The following is a 19,688-nucleotide window of genomic DNA, read 5'->3' as shown; positions in this document are numbered from 1 at the left end:
CCGTTTGTGACATTTCATACTGAGCATCTCTAAGTGCAAATCCTCCATTCACAGCCCCTCACACCTGCTTTTCCCACGGCATGCCCCATCTTGGAACTAGCAGCCTCGTTCCCCAAGCCACCCACTCCTAAAGCCTCGCGCTTGCACGCCTCCTCTCTTTTGCTCGTGTTTCACACCCAGTATCAGCACATCCTGAAATCAGTCATTTATCCTAAAAGCACCACCACCTCCTTCACCTAGACCACCGCAAGATCTTCCTAAGTGGCCTCCCCCCTTCTGCTCCCCCAAAAGCTTTTCTCAGCACAGCAGCTGGGTGATCTTTCCAAAACACTAACGATCCAAGGCCTTCCTCTGCTCTAAACCCTCGAGTGGGTTTCCTTCGCACTGTCCTCTTCATGGTCTGTGAGGCACTAGACAACCTGCCCTAGACTACGTCTCTGCCCTCCGCCCCCCCCACCAGTCTCCCTCTCACCCCCTCCACTCCAGCCACACGACCTCCTTGCTGTCTCTTCAACATGCCAGCCAAGCTCTTACCTCATGGCCTTTGCACATGCTGTTTCCTTTGCCTGAAATGCCCTTCCTCCAGATAGCCTCATGGCTCCCTCCCTCCCTTTATTCAAATCTCTCCTCCAATATCACTATCCTAGCGAAAACAGTGTTACACCCCACCCCAATCTCTAGCTGTTTTACCCTGCTTTTTTCCCTAGTGCCTGCTATTCTATTATATTAGTTTATTGCCCTCGCTTGACTATAAGCCTCATGGGCTTGCTTGTCTTTGTCACATCCTCATGGCCTAGAACAATGCCTGGCACATAGTAGATGCTCACTTGATATTTGTTGGATGAATGAATGAATGACTATTATCTCAGCTCATGCAGAGCTTCATCATTTACCAAGCAGTCACATCTACAACGTCTTTTTTTTTTTTAATTAATTTATTTATTTTTGGCTGTGTTGGGTCTTCGTTTCTGTGAGAGGGCTTTCTCCAGTTGTGGCGAGCGAGGGCCACTCTTCATCGCGGTGCGCAGGCCTCTCACTATCGCGGCCCCTCCTATTGTGGAGCACAGGCTCCAGACGCGCAGGCTCAGTAATTGTGGCTCACGGGCCCAGTTGCTCCGCGGCACGTGGGATCTTCCCAGACCAGGGCTCGAACCCGTGTCCCCTGCATTGGCAGGCAGATTCTCAACCACTGCGCCACCAGGGAAGCCCTACAACATCTTAATGAGCCCTCTAACAAAGCGGGGGCTAGGCTTTGTTTAGTCATTTTACAGGTCAGTCAAGAGTCTGCTTAATATTTTTCAGTCCTTTGCTCGTCATGCAGCTCTTGGTCACACGGGTCAAACCCTGGTCTTTCACCTTCAAACCCAGTTTATTCATCATAATCATAAAATATTATTAGTCATGGTTAACAATCTGTCAGTACTCCTCTTGACACTTCACTTGCGGTATCTCACTTAACTTTAACAACAAAGCCTTGAGTTAGGTGCTCACGGTTGCTATTCTACAGGTAAGGAAATTAAGGCACAGCTAAATAACTTACCCAAGGTCACAGAGCTGGGAAGTGGTAAAGTCAGAATCTGGGTCCTGGCAGCCTGACTCCTCGGACTTGTTCTCAGCCAGCCAGCCCATTAGGCACAGCTTGTGAAGTAAAGAGAGTTAAGGAAACTAAGGAACAAGTATCCACTTTGTTCTAGGGCTTTCTGCCATTGTGAAGCTTTTTGCTCTTGCAGCATTTAGCAGAACCTTTTTTCTTTAAGGTCATAAGGTAGAAATCAGTTGCATCTCAAATGCAGTTTACTTTATGTTGTCTTCCGCTTTTCATACATCTTTAGAATGTTTGCAACATTTGTTTCTGATTTGAGGGGTCATTTAGGAGTCATGGGCAGGGCTCACTAGTTTCCAGCAGTCTGTCTTCTGCCTCCCTCAGAGCTTTGTGGTACCACTGTGGCCCTGCGCGCTGGCAGGCGCTCCCTCCAGCTCCAGGTCCCACCTTCCCACTCCTCCTCGCCCCATGACCTGCCTTGTTTCATAAATCATCGCCTTCAGCCTATCACATAACCTACATTGTGGAACATTCAATTTCTTTTCCTTTCCTTACCTGTCTTTTCTTTTTTTTTTTCAAAAGTAAGAATCTATTTGATTGGATGTGATGGCACCAGAGGCAGAAATATGGAGAAATTTCAAACGGTGAGAAATCCATTTCAGCTACCTGGATTTTGAGAAGCAAATTGTGATTCCCCAACTTATTGAACTGGACAAGTTAGATGAACTAAAAAAGCTTTACTGACTTGTCTACTTGTCTCCAAGTCAATCAAGTGTCTGTGAATGTTGCCTATTTTCTGCTCTTTCTGGCTCTTCAAATTATTAACTTAGAAGTGTGCAAAAAGTTACATAGAGGTAGCTATCCTTATGATATCAAACCCCTCGGGTAATAATAAGCAAGCACTCAGAATTTGAAAAACCAATCAAGTATTTTGACGGTTTCCTCATTTTTTGTAATATGAAGATTCATGGCAGTTATTTGGGAATAGTAGGCTGTGAGTTCCTTCAGGGCAGCATGTGATCTATTTATCCAGGTATCCCAATGCCTGTCATGTAGCAGGTGCTCACCAGAGGAGGTGCTTAACATGGTAGGCACTTGACAAATATATGTTGAATCTCTAGTACTCAGTCTTTTATTGCCAACTTGAAGACTTGTCTCACACACACACACACACACACACATACAGACACACACACCCCCTAGGTTGTGAGCTCTTAGATGAGAAGATCTGTGCCTTATTCCTCTCTGCATTCCCTAATATAAAACCACCCGATAGCAGGTGATCATTAAATGATCACTGAATTAAACAGCACAAGGATTTTAACTTGTCACTTGTTTTACCTGCCCTTCTCCACTCCCCCTTGTTCATTTGGCTCTCAGGCCAGAGTGCCTAAAACCATTGCATCAATCTAATCAAATATTTGAAGGCCAGAGACCTTGACATTATTCAAATCAACTTCAGAATTACATTTTTCAAATTTACCCTGGTCATTTCATAAGTAGATCTAGCTACTCACTAACTGCTATCCCAGGAGGTAAAAAAAAAAGCATAAGCTTAATGAATTTGGTCAGACATACTGTGTAACAGATGTCCAACATGCTGCCATGAGTTTAAATCATAAATATGATGGCTCTGTTTGGCATGGCAAAACATATTAGAAGTGTTTTATTGGTCACTGGGCAACTTACTAGATAGAAGGGGAATGATTCTGAAAACTGCAGAAGCTACCATTAGTAGCATCTCAAAAGGAGCCCTGGAGAAACACAGATAACCTGCTTGCAATGATTCATCAAGTTGGTCCTTTGTTTCCCTAATTTGAGTGTCAAGTGCAACCATCCAATAAAGAATTGCCAAGACCCAATAAGATTCTCTTCTGGCTGCTGCTTTTTCTGCCCTAACTGGTACTATTCATGCCTAAAGCACAAATTGAATAAATAGCTTCAAGGCTGGCAATGTTGGACAGTGTTTGGATTTTTTTGTTTTTCCTTGAAAGGCTGAATCCCATATGTTTCTCACTTTCCCCCAAATGCATTGCATTGATAGTCATTGTTGCACCCATTAATTTTAACTTTCTTAATACTGGGTATAGAAGGATGCCTCATAAGTTAAAAATAGTTCCTGTTTTATCATCAGTCCAGCAATGGATTAGTGAAGATTAAAAAAGGATTGTAATGCCTTTTTTCGGCCTTGAGAAAGCTCTTATTGTGCCTATGGTTCAGTTGGCCTGCTGATCATTTCCATCTTAATGTAATTTTTAACATTACGCTGCTACAGGTGAGGTGTTAAGTAATCCATTAAGACAACTATTTTCGCTGGCTGAGCAATTTCACAAGAAATATGTTTTTAACTAAATTAGACATTTAACAAATGCCATTTGTAATTCAACGCGGGGCGGGAGGAGGGAGAGTATCCTTAAAACAAGCTATGGATGTGAATTTCCCAAGAAAAAAACAAATGATTTTTTAAAAATTTTAATTGAAGTTCTGAATGTGAAATTATGTACTGTCAGTGCAGTAGACCAACACAGGAGAGCACCAAAGGCCTTAGGATTCTTACAAAATAAGCAGTAAGCAGTTTTAGCTCTAGCAGCCAGAAATCTTTCATTTAAATTAGGCAGAATCTGCAGGTCCAGTTAATCCTGTGGATATCATGTGCTGAATGTTCTTAACACTTTTATATCATTTAGATGAACACTAGGAACCTCAAGGTTTTGATAGAAAAATAAACTATAATATTTAAAACAAGTAATGAATGAAATAATTTCGATGAAAATGAGGATATAAAGATTGCATGAGAATAACTCGATTTAAAAGGTAAAATTAAGGGGAAGAGAATATCAGAAAGCTTACAATTGGAAAACTGAAACAATAATTTCTTTGAAAAAATTATTTCGTGACAGATTCCTCCACGCTATGAACATAAACGCAAATGCTATAAATAGAGCTATTGACATTTGGGCTGTTGACTTGTTTTTATCAAAATCACAGAACAGAAATCGTAGTTTGCAAATTTTCAAATGGCTATCATGTTCAGAATCCAATAGGGTTCTCCTTCCCTTTTACTTTATGACTTCATAAAAGATAAATAAGCCCTCGGACCAAGAGGTGGGTATACGGGCACGGTTAACTCTCTCGCCCCAGAAATTCTACTCGGCTGAAAAGATTATTATTTGGGGGCGGGAAGGGGGGAATGCAGAGGGCTTTAGGACCCGGCAGGCGGCAGTTGTGTAGATCGCTGAGAGACTACGAGGGTCCGGTTCAGCTTCAATTCTGTCTCTAATCTCTGCAACAGCGGCTCTTCCTGGGTCCCGCGGCTTTCCTGCTCACTCAGCTGCGGCAGGAGGCCCGGCGAAAATCAGAGCCGCTTCCGCCCCATCACCCACGATGGAAACCCTCCAAGAAAAAGTAGCCCCGGACGCGTGTGCCTGAGGATTCCGCACAAAAGAGGTGCCCAAAATGAAGACCCTGGTGGTGAGTCATTTGTTATAACTCCTCTGGGCAGAGGCGGGACCCCCGGGCGCAGCGTCCCCGGGGCGCACGGGAGAGCTCCAGGGTGCCTGACCCTGCGCTGCGAGGTCGCCCGTTCCAAAGGAACAACTTTCCACCTGCTCCGCGTCCACTCCCGATTCCTCGCTTCAGCCTGGCTCAGAATCCCAGAGCCCGAATGGGAACTCGGGTTGCTGGGCTCCTGGATCTCCGGCGGGAGTTCCGAGCGGCCAGCGGAGAGCTAGAGAAGCCTTGGAGTGGTGGGCGCCTTGCTCGGGGATGGGGGTGCCCTAACGAAACAGCCTGGCAAAAAACTAAGAGGGGCGGGAAGGGGGGACCTTTGCAGACTTTCTTGGTTTCCTTGTCGGATTTCAAACTTGCGAGGATCGCTAAGGTAGAGCCCTACGGGTCCAGAAGGGAGAAGCTAGACATTCCAAAGCCGAGCTGGGGCAGAGGGCCCCCTCCCAAAGTGTGAGCCCACCCCTGCCCTCGCCGCCGGCGCGCTCTTCTTCACGTAGCCGGGCGCCACGCACCACCTGTCCTCTGCCGAGGGATGTGGGAGGCGGCGGCGGCCCAGAGCAGCGACGCGCGGGGAGCATCCCCTGCCGTACGCGGGGAGACGGTGCCTCCTCTGCCGGGCTGCGTGCTGCGAAGGTGGGACCCGGGCTACCCCCGCTGCCCCCGCCCGGCTGACCGTCGCGCCGGAGTCCCCGCCGGGCGCGCTTCTCCCGGGTCGGCGCTCAGCGACTCTCCTGTGCTCTCTCTCCCGCTCTCCCGCAGCGCCATGGTCTGGCAGTGTGTTTAGCGCTCACCACCATGTGCACCAGCTTGTTGCTCGTGTACAGCAGCCTAGGCGGCCAGAAGGAGCGGCCCCCGCAGCAGCAGCAGGCAGCGGCGACCGGCAGCCCCCCGCCGCACCCCGAGGCCCCCGCGGGACCGCGGCCACTGGACGGATACCTTGGCGTGGCGGACCACAAGGTGACAGCTTGCTCGCCAGCCTTCCCGCCACCCAGCCTGGGGATCCCGCACACCTGAGCTTGCCCCCTTCCCCGGGGTTGGGAGGCGCCGTGAGTAGGTGCCATTCAGAGGCTGGAAGTGCGAGTGGACCCGCTGGGGTGGGACAGGATAGTTCCTACTTGGTGTGAATTTCTATTTGGAGGAGGAAGCAAAGTTTTTCAGGGAATAGGGATGAGATGGGTGCACCCCAAAGCCTAATTTCCTAACAGGAACTGTCCCTGGAATTAGAACCGCCTCATCCCCAGAATTGCAGCTATCCCTGGGTGCAGGGTTCCTGAAGCCTCGGGTTTGGCAGCCAAGTCGCGCCCTAGTGGGAGGAGACCCGGGAATGGCGCGGGTACCAGCCCGAGCTTACCTCCGACAGGGAACCGGAGGCTGAGTAGCAGCCAGTCCGCGGCCGCAGCTCAGGCTCGCAGACTCCTATCTGATCTCTGCTTCGGATGCTCTGGGCTAAATTACTACAGCCCTGGGGAGCGGTGCCCAGGCAAGCGCGGAAGGCTTGAGGCACAAACTCAGCTTCCATTGGCTTGAAACTCATCGTTGAGGGCCTATTTTCCTCTGCCTTCCGGGAAGCCGCTGCATGGCTTGGCTAATAATTAATAAGGTGAATTTTTAAGAAATTGAGCCTTCTTTCCCTGGAATAATAAATCTCTCGTTTCAGTGTGTGAAGCCTCTGGGAGAATCCTAATCAAGTTTCCTGGTTCTGAAAAGATATTTTAATGCACTTTAAATGTATCCCCCATTATTTGAAGCTGCTAATATATTTTTATTAAAACACAGTTCCATTCTGTATATGCCCTATAAAGCTAGAGGATTTCTTGAAACCACCCAGCTATTTTGCTTTTTGTATTACTAGGCTGTATGGCTGTGAACCAAAGTAATATTTAGCAGGTGCTCCTTTTGTGTGAAAAGATGGTTCTAACCGTGCATGAAAAAGTCAAACTTTTTTTAAGTGGCAATCAAAATACTTCTACTCACTTGTGCAATGGATAATGCTAAGGATTTTGGAGGATACAAAAGAATTTAAGGCAGGACGCAGCCTTTAGGGATCTTTGAATGCCTGTGGGAAAACAAACAACATACCGTGAAATGTGGATGGATGGATAGATGACAGAGAGACAGAGAGATAGACAGTAGATATAAATGTATAGGAAATACTGGATATAAACAGTTACTACTGTTGGAGTACAGAGATGAGAAAGATCTCTGCCCCGGTAGGATCAAGGAAAGTTTCTTTGAAAAAGTGGAACTTGCACTGGGAATAATTCAGGGAAGCAGAAAAGAGGGAGAGATTTCATTAGGAAGTGATTTACTGGGGAGAGTGCTGGTGGTAGATCTTAAATCAAAAGTAGAGAGGGCCATCACTTTCACAATTTCTGTTTTCACAAGCTTCTGTTTTCTCTTTAAGTTGTTGATTGATTACATACTTTGTATCTGCATGTGCAAGCAACCCATAAGGGCTGGAGTTCTAGAAAAGTTTGTGCATTGACTTCTTCTGACTGTGGAGGGATGTGGTGTTTATGTGTTTATAATGAATATATTGAACATGGTGGATTTTCATGGCTATTGTTTCGTGGAAATGGCTATCTAGCACTTGTGAAGCTTTGGTTAATAGGGGTGTCAAAAGGTAAATTTGCTGTAAGCTTTGATCTGCCTTTAGGAAGATATTGCTAATACTTTCCTTCCTGTGCTCTCCTGCTGGACAGACACCAGCTAAGAATATTGATAGCCTAAGGCAAAATATGATGCCCTCATGTTCTTCTTCAAAACAGTGTTTATTCACACAAATATGTTGGATTCCATTTTCAATGTATCAGAGCCTTATTTCATTAAAATGAAGAACAGCCCTGTTGGAGAAGGAATGTGGGAACTCTGTATGAGAAATTGAGATAATCTGTAGTGAAGGGTTTTGTAAACTATGAAGTGTTATGTGAATGATACGTATGTGCGGAAGACCTTGGAATTCTTAGCAGAGGATTAAAAATGTGACCAGGAAGGTCTTAGCAGATAATACCAATGAAATTCTTTCATAGAAAACCAACCTCTCACAAAATTATATACCCAAAGGGTTCAACAAAGTTTACCCTACCTCAAGCAAAGGAACAAATGCAAATATTAAAATCTACGCCTTCTCTTTAGGCATTATTCCAATTGTCCCACTGAAGGAAATGTAAACTTCTGTTCAGAATGTAGTCACTTTACTGCTAACTATCTAACCGGCCGGAAGTTCGGCAGTTTCATTTCCAATGGCTGTCTGAAGGTGCACGTGTAAAATGTTTATGTCTTCTCCCAAAATTGCTGTTTAGGTTTACTTGGGATCTTCCTATAGTCTCGCTTAAGCAGAGGGAGAAATCATTTGTTAGACTGTTACTAGGATGTTTTATTTCAGTTAACACAGGGGATGATAAATGAAAGCTTTTCTATTCTTCTTATGTTGCCAGATGATACTCTGATTGCTTTTTTGCCCCACTCTGACATCAAGCTTTAGAAAAATTATAGGATATGTTGAATATGATGACCACCAAGCCATATGCTGCTGCATATTGAATCAGAATTCCAACAGACTTTCAATTGGCCATTGATTTACTGAATCTGGAGAGAGTTACAGATACCATTTAGGAAAACGTTCACATCTCCATGGCTAGAGGTCCCAAAGTCTGATAAATATGTAGTGTTTTTGTTCAGTTACATGATGGCATTAACATTATAACTCCAAGATTAAATTCAACAGGTGGTCCTGATCCCCAGCACCTGAATTTCACAAATTACCGCCTGTCTGCAATAATAGTCTTGTCCCATATGCTGCAGACTGAATTACTGTTGAGATTAAATCACTATGTGCTTTTGTTGAAAGACATGCTGCAAGTCAAGCCAGCGATGAGCAATATGTGTTGAAGCTTAAAATATCACTTTCCATGGTCGTATTCCCTACTTCCTCTTTCACAAACGATGCTAGCGGAAATTGTAATTCCAGTATGACTAAGTAAGTGAAGGCTACTTGGAGTTTCTTGTGATAATGAAACCATTTCATTTTCTCTTAGATAGATTTTTTTCTCTTCATTCCCAACCCTTCCCCTGACCTTTTCCCACACATGTTCCACCAGCTCATTTCCATCTTGTTACATGTCTGTCACTGCAGCTACTGTATCTGCATCCTGCCATTTCCTGGTCCCCGATTTTGGAAGGCATTGATTTCTAATCAGATCTTCCAGATCTAAGCAAAGAAGTCAATCTTCATGGCTTGGAGAAACTTCTGCCTTTAGAACTGCAGCATAATGTATAATCAAACTAAAACACACACGCACACACACACACACACACACACACACACACACACTCTCTCTCTCTCTCACTAAATCAAGCAACCCTCAGAGGAAAGCTCCAAGTCTCCCAGCAGAGTGGAAGGGGGCATGAAGCACATTATGTGTTCAGTCTGGGTTGGGTCCGGGTAGATAAAGTCATTTGCCATCTGGTGGACCCTGTGAAATGAAACTGTGAGCCGATTCCCATTTCCAGTGGACCGGAGCCCTTATCACAGAAGGCCCACTTGTCACCTGGGTTGCCCTCTTCTTAGGTGGCTTATGAAAGAGCAGTGATCATGGGGCCTGAAGCTGAGCTGCTATCTCCTCGCTTCGGTAGTAGTTCCCAAGAATGGATTTTACACGTACCGGTGACATGCTTGCCCTTGGTTCTTTCTTTCCTTAAGCACTCAGTTATTCAGACAAAACCAAACTGCTTAGAGGTAATAGTACTATCACTATTAATTGGTAGATGTCCAGTTGGAATGATAAGACAAGTCAATGCAAGAGTTGAAAAGTAATTCAAAACCGGAAAAAAAGGTATATGCCATATAACTTACGTTGAAATTATGGCGTAAGAATTCTTCCTTTAGAGAGGTATATACATTCTCAAATACAAGTTTACACCATTTATTAGACCCTGTTGTATAATATTTGAGGCATCCAATGAATGATAAATAATTTGGATCTCAAAGAAATTTAAAGTGAGCTTATTTTCAGTGCTCAAGTATTACAAAATGTAATCTGCCAATGATGACAAAACTGTGTTATCACAAAGCATCAACCAAATGGGATCATGAAATGAACTGTTTTTTATGGGAGAAGAGTTCCAATAATGTGGGTGTTTCTACTGGAGAAGTTAAACTATTTTAACATTTACTGAATAGTTAACCTTCCTTAATTCTGAAACCAGAAGTATTTCTCCACCTTCCCACAGGAGTAATCCCAAGATACTTCTATGCCAAAGCTCAGATTGTACCTAGCAGATGGTCTGACCTGGCTCCCTCTCAAGTTTCAGGCATTCTGGCCTCCCTGCTGATCCTTGGACACTCATTCTGCCTCAGGACCTTTGCACTTGCTGTTTCATCTCCCCGGAAAGCTCTCACTCAAGATCTTTTGCATGGTTGATTCCTTATGGTCATTTAGTCCTCAGATCACATATCATCTTCTTGTGTACCACACTCTTTAAATAGCCCCCTTCTCACGAGTCATTCTCTATCATACCAGCCTGTTTTATTTTCCTTATAGTACTTAACAATATCTGAAATAATCTTAAAGTTTACTTGTCTCTTTTCTGCCGTCCCCCCAAGTAGAATCTAAGTGCTCTGATATCAAAGCATCTGATACATCTTGTTGACCAGTTTAAATCCAGGCCCTAATACTTGGCCATTGGTGGGCACACAATAAGTATTTATGGAAGGAAAGAAGAACGCAGGGCGTATTGCGGGTGGGGTATCCCTGGAGAAGGACAGAGCTGCCTTTCCTTATGTCAAGTCCTTTCTCTGCAAGACACATCGGTGCAGTCCCAGGCCCAGATATGTCTCATCTTTCCTAAATTTGATTTCCTCCTCCTCCACCTCTTAATAATGATAATAGGAAATGATTTGAAACATAAGAGTCTTTGGGAATAAGATTTGGGAATCTACCATTTTAATAGGCTTCCCTTATGGTTCTTGTGCACGTTAAAGTTTGAGAGTCATCATTTGAAACGTTTTTAATCATCATAGTGTGTAGTTCTGTAGCTAATTTGTTTCTGGGTTTTTGAACTAGTCATAACCCTTAGTAAATATTCATTGAAGGCCTAATAGTTGCAAAATTCCAGGGTATCCTGGAAGAAGAACACAGCCCCTGCCCTCAAAGAACCTTTGATCTAATTGGAAAGAAAAGACAAAGAAGCAAGAAAGGTTAAATAATAAAGCAAATGCTGAATAATAATATGAAACCGAGAAACAGTACATCAAGGCACGGACACTAAAAAGGAGCAATTTCTGTGATCTTTCTCATCTATAAAGTAAGTTAGATACTGTTGTTACCTTAGAAGCTATAAAACTTTCAAACTAAAATTCTATTATTCATTAGCCCTTTTAAATATATGTGTGTATGTTTCTATATACATATTACATGAATGACTGTCAGTGAATAATTAGTAAACAACTTAAATATTAAATCAACTTCAAAGTGGATTTTATTTATTTATTATTTATTTATTTATTTAATTTTATTTTTGGAACCATTTTATTTCACTCCTCATATCACCCTTGTGAGAGTAAAAGGTTTTCTGGCTTTCTTTCTCTCATTGGTTGTGAAAAGGAGTTATTAGAAAAAGAGCTATTTCAAGTCAAAGAGCTATTAATGTCAAGCCCAAGCATTCCCACTTAGAGATGTTTTGGAAAAGTCAGATTCAGTGACAAACGTGTGTATAGTCACAGTGGAAAGTTCTGTCTGCAGTTAGACTGACTTTGCCAAGAACAGATTAGGATGATTTGATCTGTTTTCTACTCATTAGCAGGGTGATGTTGTTTGACTGTTTACAGAGGATGTGTCCTAACATAAAATATGTGTCCTAAAGGAAAACCTGTAATTGCTGGGATATTGTGCTTTCTTCTTTTCATTTTAAACATCTTTATTGGAGTATAATTGCTTTACAATGTGTGTTAGTTTCTGCTGTATGACAAACTGAATCAGCTATACATAAACATATATCCCCATATCTCCTCCCTCTTGCGTCTCCCTCCCACCCTCCCTATCCCACTCCTCTAGGTGGTCACAAAGCAATAAGCTGATCTCCCTGTGCTATGCGGCTGCTTCCCACTAGCTATCTGTTTTACATTTGGTAGTTTATATATGTCCATGCCACTCTCTCACTTCGTCCCAGCTTCCCCTTACCCTTTGCCATGTCCTCAAGTTCATTCTCTACATCTGCGTCTTTATTCCTGTCCTGCCCCTACGTTCTTCAGAACCTTTTTTTTTTTTAGATTCCATATATATGTGTTAGCATACAGTATTTGTTTTTCTCTTTCTGACTTACTTCACTCTGTATGACAGTCTCTAGGTCCATCCACCTCACTATAAATAACTCAAGTTCATTTCTTTTTATGGCTGAGTAATATTCCATTGTATATATGTGCCACATCTTCTTTATCCATTCATCTGTCGATGGACACTTAGGTTGCTTCCATGTTCTGGTTATTGTAAATAGAACTGCAGTGAACATTGTGATACATGACTCTTTTTGAATTATGGTTTTACTCGTATGGTAGTTTTATTTTTAGTTTTTTAAGGAACCTCCATACTGTTCTCCATAGTGGCTGTATCAATTTACATTCCCACCAACAGTACAGAGGGTTCCCTTTTCTCCACACCCTCTCCAGCATTTATTGTTTGTAGATTTTTGATGATGGCCATTCTGACTGGTGTGAGGTGATACCTCATTGTAGTTTTGATTTGCATTTCTCTAATGATTAGTGATGTTGAGCATCCTTTCATGTGTTTCTTGGCAATCTGTATATCTTCTTTGGAGAAATGTCTATTTAGGTCTTCTGCCCATTTTTGGATTGGGTTTGTTTGTTTGATATTGAGCTGTATAAGCTGCCTGTATATTTTGGAGATTAATCCTTTGTCAGTTGCTTCATTTGCAAATATTTTCTCCCCTTCTGAGGGTTGTCTTTTCATCTTGTTTATGGTTTCCTTTGCTGTGCAAAAGCTTTTTAAGTTTCATTAGGTCCCATTTGTTTATTTTTGTTTTTATTTCCATTTCTCTAGGAGGTGGGTCAAAAAGGATCTTGCTGTGCTGTATGTCACAGAGTGTTCTGCCTATGTTTTCCTCTAAGAGTTTTCCAGTGTCTGGCCTTACATTTAGGTCTTCAATCCGTTTTGAGTTTATTTTTGTGTATGGTGTTAGGGAGTGTTCTGATTTTGTTCTTTTATATGTAGCTGTCCAGTTTTCCCAGCACCACTTATTGAAGAGGCTGTCTTTTCTCCATTGTATATTCTTGCCTCCTTTATCAAAGATAAGGTGACCACATATGTGTGGGTTTATCTCTGGGCTTTCTATTCTGTTCCATTAATCTATATTTCTGTTTTTGTGCCAGTACCATACTGTCTTGATTACTGTAGCTTTGTAGTCTAGTCTGAAGTCCGGGAACCTGATTCCTCTAGCTCCGTTTTTCTTTCTCAAGATTGCTTCGGCTATGTGCTTGCATACAAATTGTGAAATTTTTTGTTCTAGTTCTGTGAAAAATGCCATTGGTAGTTTGATAGGGATTGCATTGAATCTGTAGATTGCTTTGGGTAGTATAGTCATTTTCACAATGTTGATTCTTCCAATCCAAGAACATGGTATATCTCTCCATCTGTAGGTATCATCATTAATTTCTTTCATCAGTGTCTTATAATTTTCTGCATACAGGTCTTTTGTCTCCCTAGGTAGGTTTATTCCTAGGTATTTTATTCCTTTTGTTGCAATGGTAAATAGGAGTGTTTCCTTAATTTCTGTTTCAGATTTTTCATCATTTGAGTATACGAATGCAGGAGATTTCTGTGCATTAATTTTATAACCTGCTCCTTTACCAGATTCATTGATTAGCTCTAGTAGTTTTCTGGTAGTATCTTTGGGATTCTCTATGAATAGTATCATGTCATCTGCAAACAGTGGCAGCTTTACTTCTTCTTTTCTGATTTGGATTCCTTTTATTTCTTTGCTGTGTCTGATTGCTGTGGCTAAAACTTCCAAAACTGTGTTGAATAATAGTGGTGAGAGTGGGCAACGTTGTCTTCTTCTGGATCTTAGTGGAAATGGTTTCAGTTTTTCACCATTGAAAACGATGTTGGCTGTGGGTTTGTCATATATAGCCTTTATTATGTTGAGGTAAGTTCCCTCTATGCCTAGTTTCTGGAGAGTTTTTATCATAAATGGGTGTTGAATTTTGTCAAAAGCTTTTTCTGCATCTATTGAGATGATCATATGGTTTTTCTCCTTCAATTTGTTAATATGGTGTATCACATTGATTGATTTGCATTTATTGAAGAATCTTGCATTCCTGGGATAAACCCCACTTGATCATAGTGTATGATCCTTTTAATGTGCTGTTGGATTCTGTTTGCTAGTATTTTGTTGAGGATTTTGGCATCTATATTCATCAGTGATATTGGTCTGTAGTTTTCCCTTTTTTGCATGACATCTTTGTCTGGTTCTGGTATCAGGGTGATGGTGACCTCATAGAATGAGTTTGGGAGTGTTCTTCTCTCTGCTATATTTTGGAAGAGTTTGAGAAGGATAGGTGTTAGCTCTTCTCTAAATGTTTGATAGAATTCACCTGTGAAGCCACCTGGTCCTGGGCTTTTGTTTGTTGGAAGATTTTTAATCACAGTTTCAATTTCAGTGCTTGTGATTGGTCTGTTTATATTTTCTATTTCTTCCTGGTTCAGTCTTGGGAGGTTGTGCTTTTCTAAGAATTTGTCCATTTCTTCCAGGTTGTCCATTTTATTGGCATATAGTTGCTTGTAGTAATCTCTCATGATCCTTTGTATTTCTGCACTGTCAGTTGTTACTTCTCCTTTTTCATTTCTAATTCTATTGATTTGAATCTTCTTCCTTATTTTCTTGATGAGTCTGGCTAATGGTTTATCAATTTGGTTTATCTTCTCAAAGAACCAGCTTTTAGTTTTATTTATTTCTGATCTGATCTTTATGATTTCTTTCCTTCTCCTGACTTTGGGGTTTTTTTTGTTCTTCCTTCTCTAATTGCTTTAGGTGTAAGGTTAGGTTGTTTATTTGAGATGTTTCTTGTTTCTTGAGGTAGGATTGTATTGCTATAAACTTCCCTCTTAGAATTGCTTTTGCTGCATCCCATAGGTTTTGGACCATCATGTTTTCATTGTCATTTGCTTATAGGTATTTTTAAATTTTCTCTTTAATTTCTTCAGTGATCTGTTGGTTATTTAGTAGTGTATTGCTTAGCCTCCATGTGTTTGTATTTTTTACAGATTTTTTCCTGTAATTGATATCTAGTCTCATAGCATTGTGGTCAGAAAAGATACTTGATACAATTTCAGTTTTCTTAAATTTACCAAGGCTTGATTTGTGACCCAAGATATTATGTATCCTGGAGAATGTTCCATGAGCACTTGAGAAGAAATTGTATTCTGTTGTTTTTGGATGGAATGTCCTTTAATTTTCAATTAAGTCCATCTTGTTTCACGTGTCATTTAAAGCTTGTGTTTCCTTATTTATTTTCATTTTGGATGATCTGTCCATTGGTGAAATTGGGGTGTTAAAGTCCCCTACTATGATTGTGGCCGTTAGCATTTGCCTTATGTATTTAGGTGCTCCTATGTTGGGTACATAAATATTTACAATTGTTATATCTTCTTCTTGGATTGAGCCCTTTATCATTATGTGGTGTCCTTCTTTGTCTCTTGTAGTAGTCTATATTTTAACGTCTATTTTGTCTGATATGAGAATTGCTACTCCAGCTTTCTTTTGATTTCCATTTGCATGGAATATCTTTTTCCATCCCCTCACTTTCAGTCTGTATGTGTCCCTAGGTCTGAAGTGGGTCTCTTGTAGACAACATATATACGGGACTTGTTTTTGTATCCATTCAGCCAGTCTATGTCTTTTGGTTGTAGCATTTAATCCATTTACATTTAAGGTAGTTATCTATATGTGTGTTCCTATTACCATTTTCTTAATTGTTTTGGGCTTGTTATTGTAGGTCTTTTCCTTCTCTTGCGTTTCATTCCTAGAGAAGTTTCTTTAGGATTTGTTGTAAAGCTGGTTTGGTGGTGCTGAATTCTCTTAGCTTTTGCTTGTCTGTAAAGTTTTAATTTCTCCGTCGAATCTGAATGAGATCCTTGCTGGGTAGAGTAATCTTGGTTGTAGGTTTTTCTCTTTTACCACTTTAAATATGGCCTGCCACTCCCTTCTGGCTTGCAGAGTTTCTGCTGAAAGATCAGCTGTTAACCTTATGGGGATTCCCTTGTATGTTATTTGTTGCTTTTCCCTTGCTGCTTTTAATATTTTTTCTTTGTACTTAATTTTTGATAGTTTGATTAATAAGTGTCTTGGTGTGTTTCTGCTTGGATTTATCCTATATGGGACTCTCTGCACTTCCTGGAGTTGATTGACTATTTCCTTTCCCATATTAGGGAAGTTTTCAACTATAATCTCTTTAAATATTTCTCAGTCCCTTTCTTTTTCTCTTCTTCTTCTGGGACCTCTATAATTCGAATGTTGGTGCGTTTAATGTTGTCCCAGAGGTCTCTGAGACTGTCCTCAATTCTTTTCATTATTTTTTCTTTATTCTGCTCTGCAGTAGTTATTTCCACTATTTTATCTTCCAGGTCACTTATCCGTTCTTCTGCCTCAGTTATTCTGCTATTGATTCCTCCTAGAGAATTTTTAATTTCATTTATTGTGTTGTTCATCATTGTTTGTTTGCTCTTTAGTTCTTCTAGGTCCTTGTTAAATGTTTCTTGTATTTTCTCCATTCTCTTTCCAAGATTTTGGATCATCTTTACTATCTTAATTCTGAATTCTTTTTCAGGTAGACTGCCTATTTCCTCTTCGTTTGTTTGGTCTGGTGGGTTTTTACCTTGCTACTTCATTTGCTGTGTATTTCTTTGTCTTCTCATTTTGCTTAACTTACTGTGTTTGGGGTCTCCTTTCTGCAGCCTGCAGGTTCGTAGTTCCCGTTGTTTTTGTTGTCTACCCCCAGTGGGTAAGGTTGGTTCAGTGGGTTATGTAGGCTTCCTGGTGGAGGAGACTGGTGCCTGTGTTCTGGTGGATGAGGTTGGATCTTGTCTTTCTGGTAGGCAGGACCGCATTAAGTGGTGTGTTTTGGTGTGTCTGTGAACTTATTATGATTTTAGGCAGCCTCTCTGCTAATGGGTCGGGTTGTGTTCCTGTCTTGCTAGTTGTTTGGCATAGGGTGTCCAGCACTGTAGCTTGCTGGTTGTTGAGTGGAGCTGGGTCTTAGCGTTGAGATGGAGATCTCTGAGAGAGCTTTTGCCATTTGATATTACATCAGGCCAGGCGGTCTCTGGTGAACGAATGTCCTGAACTCGGCTCTCCCACCTCAGAGGCTCAGGCCTGACACTTGGCTGGAGCACCAAGACTCTGTCAGCCACATGGCTCAGAAGAAAAGGGAAAATAAAAAAGAAAGAAATAATAAAAGTAAAATAAATAAAATAAAATAAAGTTATTAAATTTAAAAATAAAAAATATTAAAAAAAAATAATTAAAAAGTAATGAAAAGAAAGAAAAGAATGAGAGTGCAACCGAACCAAAAACAAATCCAGCAATGATAAGAAGTGCTAAAAACTATACAAAAAAAAAAAACCAGACAGACAGAACCCTAGGACAAATGGTAAAAGCAAAGCTATACAGACAAAATCACACAAAGAAGCATACACATACACAGTCACAAAAGGAGAAAAAAAAAGGAAGAGAGCAACCAAATCAATAAACAAATCTACCAATGATAGTAAGCTCTAAATACTAAACTAAGATAAACATAAAACCAAAAACAAATTAGATGCAGAAAGCAAACCCGAAGTCTACAGTTGCTCCCAAAGTCCACCGCCTCAATTTTGGGATGATTCGTTGTCTATTCAGGAATTCCACAGATGAAGGGTACATCAATTTGATTGTGGAGATTTAATCTGCTGCTCCTGAGGCTACTTGGAGAGATTTCCCTTTCTCTTCTTTGTTTGCACAGCTCCTGGGGTTCAGCTTTGGATTTGTCCCCGCCTCTGCATGTAGGTCGCCTGAGGGCGTTTGCTCCCCACCCATACAGGACGGGGTTAAAGTAGCAGCTGATTAGGGGGTTCTGGCTCACTCAGGCCACGGGGAGGGAGGGGTACAGAATGTGGGGTGAGCCTGCGGCAGCAGAGGCCAGTGTGTCATTGCAACAGCCTGAGGCACGATGTGTGTTCTCATGGGGAAGTTGTCCCTGGATCACGGGACCCTGGCAGTGGCGGGCTGCACAGGCTCCCGGGAGGGGCGGTGTGGAGAGTGACCTGTGCTCGCATACAGGCTTCTTGGTGGCGGCAGCAGCAGCCTTAGCATTTCATGCCCATCTCTGGGGTCCATGCTGATAGCCGCAGCTCGTGCCCATCTCTGGAGCTCGTTTAGGCGGTGCTCTGAATCCCCTCTCCTCATGCACCCCGAAACAATGGTCTCTTGCCTCTTAGGTAGGTTCAGACTTTTTCCTGGACTCCCTCCCGGCTAGCTGTGGCGCACTAGCCCCCTTCAGGCTGTGTTCACGCAGGCAACCCCAGTCCTCTCTCTGGGGTCTGACCTCCAAAGCTCAAGCCTCAGCTCCCAGCCCCCGCCCGCCCCGGCGGTTGAGCAGACAAGCCTCTCGGGCTGGTGAGTGCTGGTCACCACTGATCCTCTGTGCAGGAATCTCTCCGCTTTGCCCTCTGCACCCCTGTTGCTGTGCTCTCCTCCGTGGCTCCGAAACTTCCCCCCACTGCCACCCCCCATCTCCGCCAGTGAAGGGGCTTCCTAGTGTGTGGAAGCTTTTCCTCCTTCACAGCTCTCTCCCAGGTGCAGGTCCCATCCCTATTCTTTTGTCTCTGTTTTTTCTTCTTTCTTCTGCCCTACCCAGGTACGTGGGGAGTTTCTTGCCTTTTGGGAAGCCTGAGGTCTTCTGCCAGCATTCAGTAGGTGTTCTGTAGTAGCTGTTCCACATGTAGATGTATATTTGCTGTATCTGTGGGGAGGAAGGTGATCTCCACGTCTTATTCCTCTGCCATCTTGAAGCTCTGCTGGCATGAATTAATTTTAAATTCAAAATATTTAATCTCTTTATGATTCTCCTTTGGCATGGCATAGGATCTCCTGGACGCTTGAAGGGAATGAACCCTCTTACCCTGTTCACTTGTGTCTGTAACATATGGTGAGTACATTTCAAAACCAAATCTCATAACTCAAGGTATGATGAATTTGAACATAATTGTGTTGGCCACAAGACAGAATATTTGCATTCAGATCCATCCTGGAGACATGACATCTGTTATAGAGGGGACTTTCCATACCTCTGAAGTCAAACAGCAGCTCAGTATAATTCCTGTCCTGCAAATATTGGGATAAAGAGAGATTAAAGATGAGAAAAGACTGAAACATTAAAACCCATCATCAATCAGTAAATCATTCTGGAAACCTTCTATACACCTATTAAATAGCCTTTGATCAGCTGTGAAGGATCTTAGATATAGAAAGACAAGGAATGATTATTTCTTAAATAATAATATTATTACCCATACCTTGTGATTCAAGAGAAGAATCCCCTTGTGAGTCAGTAGATTTATGATCAAATGATCAATAAAAACTTGGG

At 42.1% G+C, this 19,688-nt stretch overlaps 1 protein-coding gene across 4 annotated transcripts in view; it reads left to right on the top strand.

Moving 5' to 3' along the window:
- Window positions 1-2,732: 2,732 nt before the first annotated feature.
- The window catches only part of ST6GALNAC5 (ST6 N-acetylgalactosaminide alpha-2,6-sialyltransferase 5), a 171,564-nt gene continuing 154,608 nt past the window's right edge, over window positions 2,733-19,688 (top strand). For all 4 annotated transcript variants that reach the window (XR_014234509.1, XM_082355793.1, XM_082355792.1 and 1 more), the window contains exons 1-2: window positions 2,733-5,014; window positions 5,810-6,007. Coding sequence is in view for 3 of the 4 variants with exons in the window: in XM_082355793.1 (XP_082211919.1) it covers window positions 5,000-5,014; window positions 5,810-6,007 (213 nt within the window). In the remaining variant the exon portion in view is untranslated. The remainder of the gene's footprint in view (window positions 5,015-5,809; window positions 6,008-19,688) is intronic.

Source organism: Balaenoptera borealis (assembly GCF_965194805.1).
Source record: "Balaenoptera borealis genome assembly, chromosome: 1".
In the NCBI taxonomy this organism is placed as follows: domain Eukaryota; kingdom Metazoa; phylum Chordata; class Mammalia; order Artiodactyla; family Balaenopteridae; genus Balaenoptera; species Balaenoptera borealis.
Note: the sequence above shows the minus strand (reverse complement) of the source record. Positions and strands in the feature narration are given on the sequence as shown.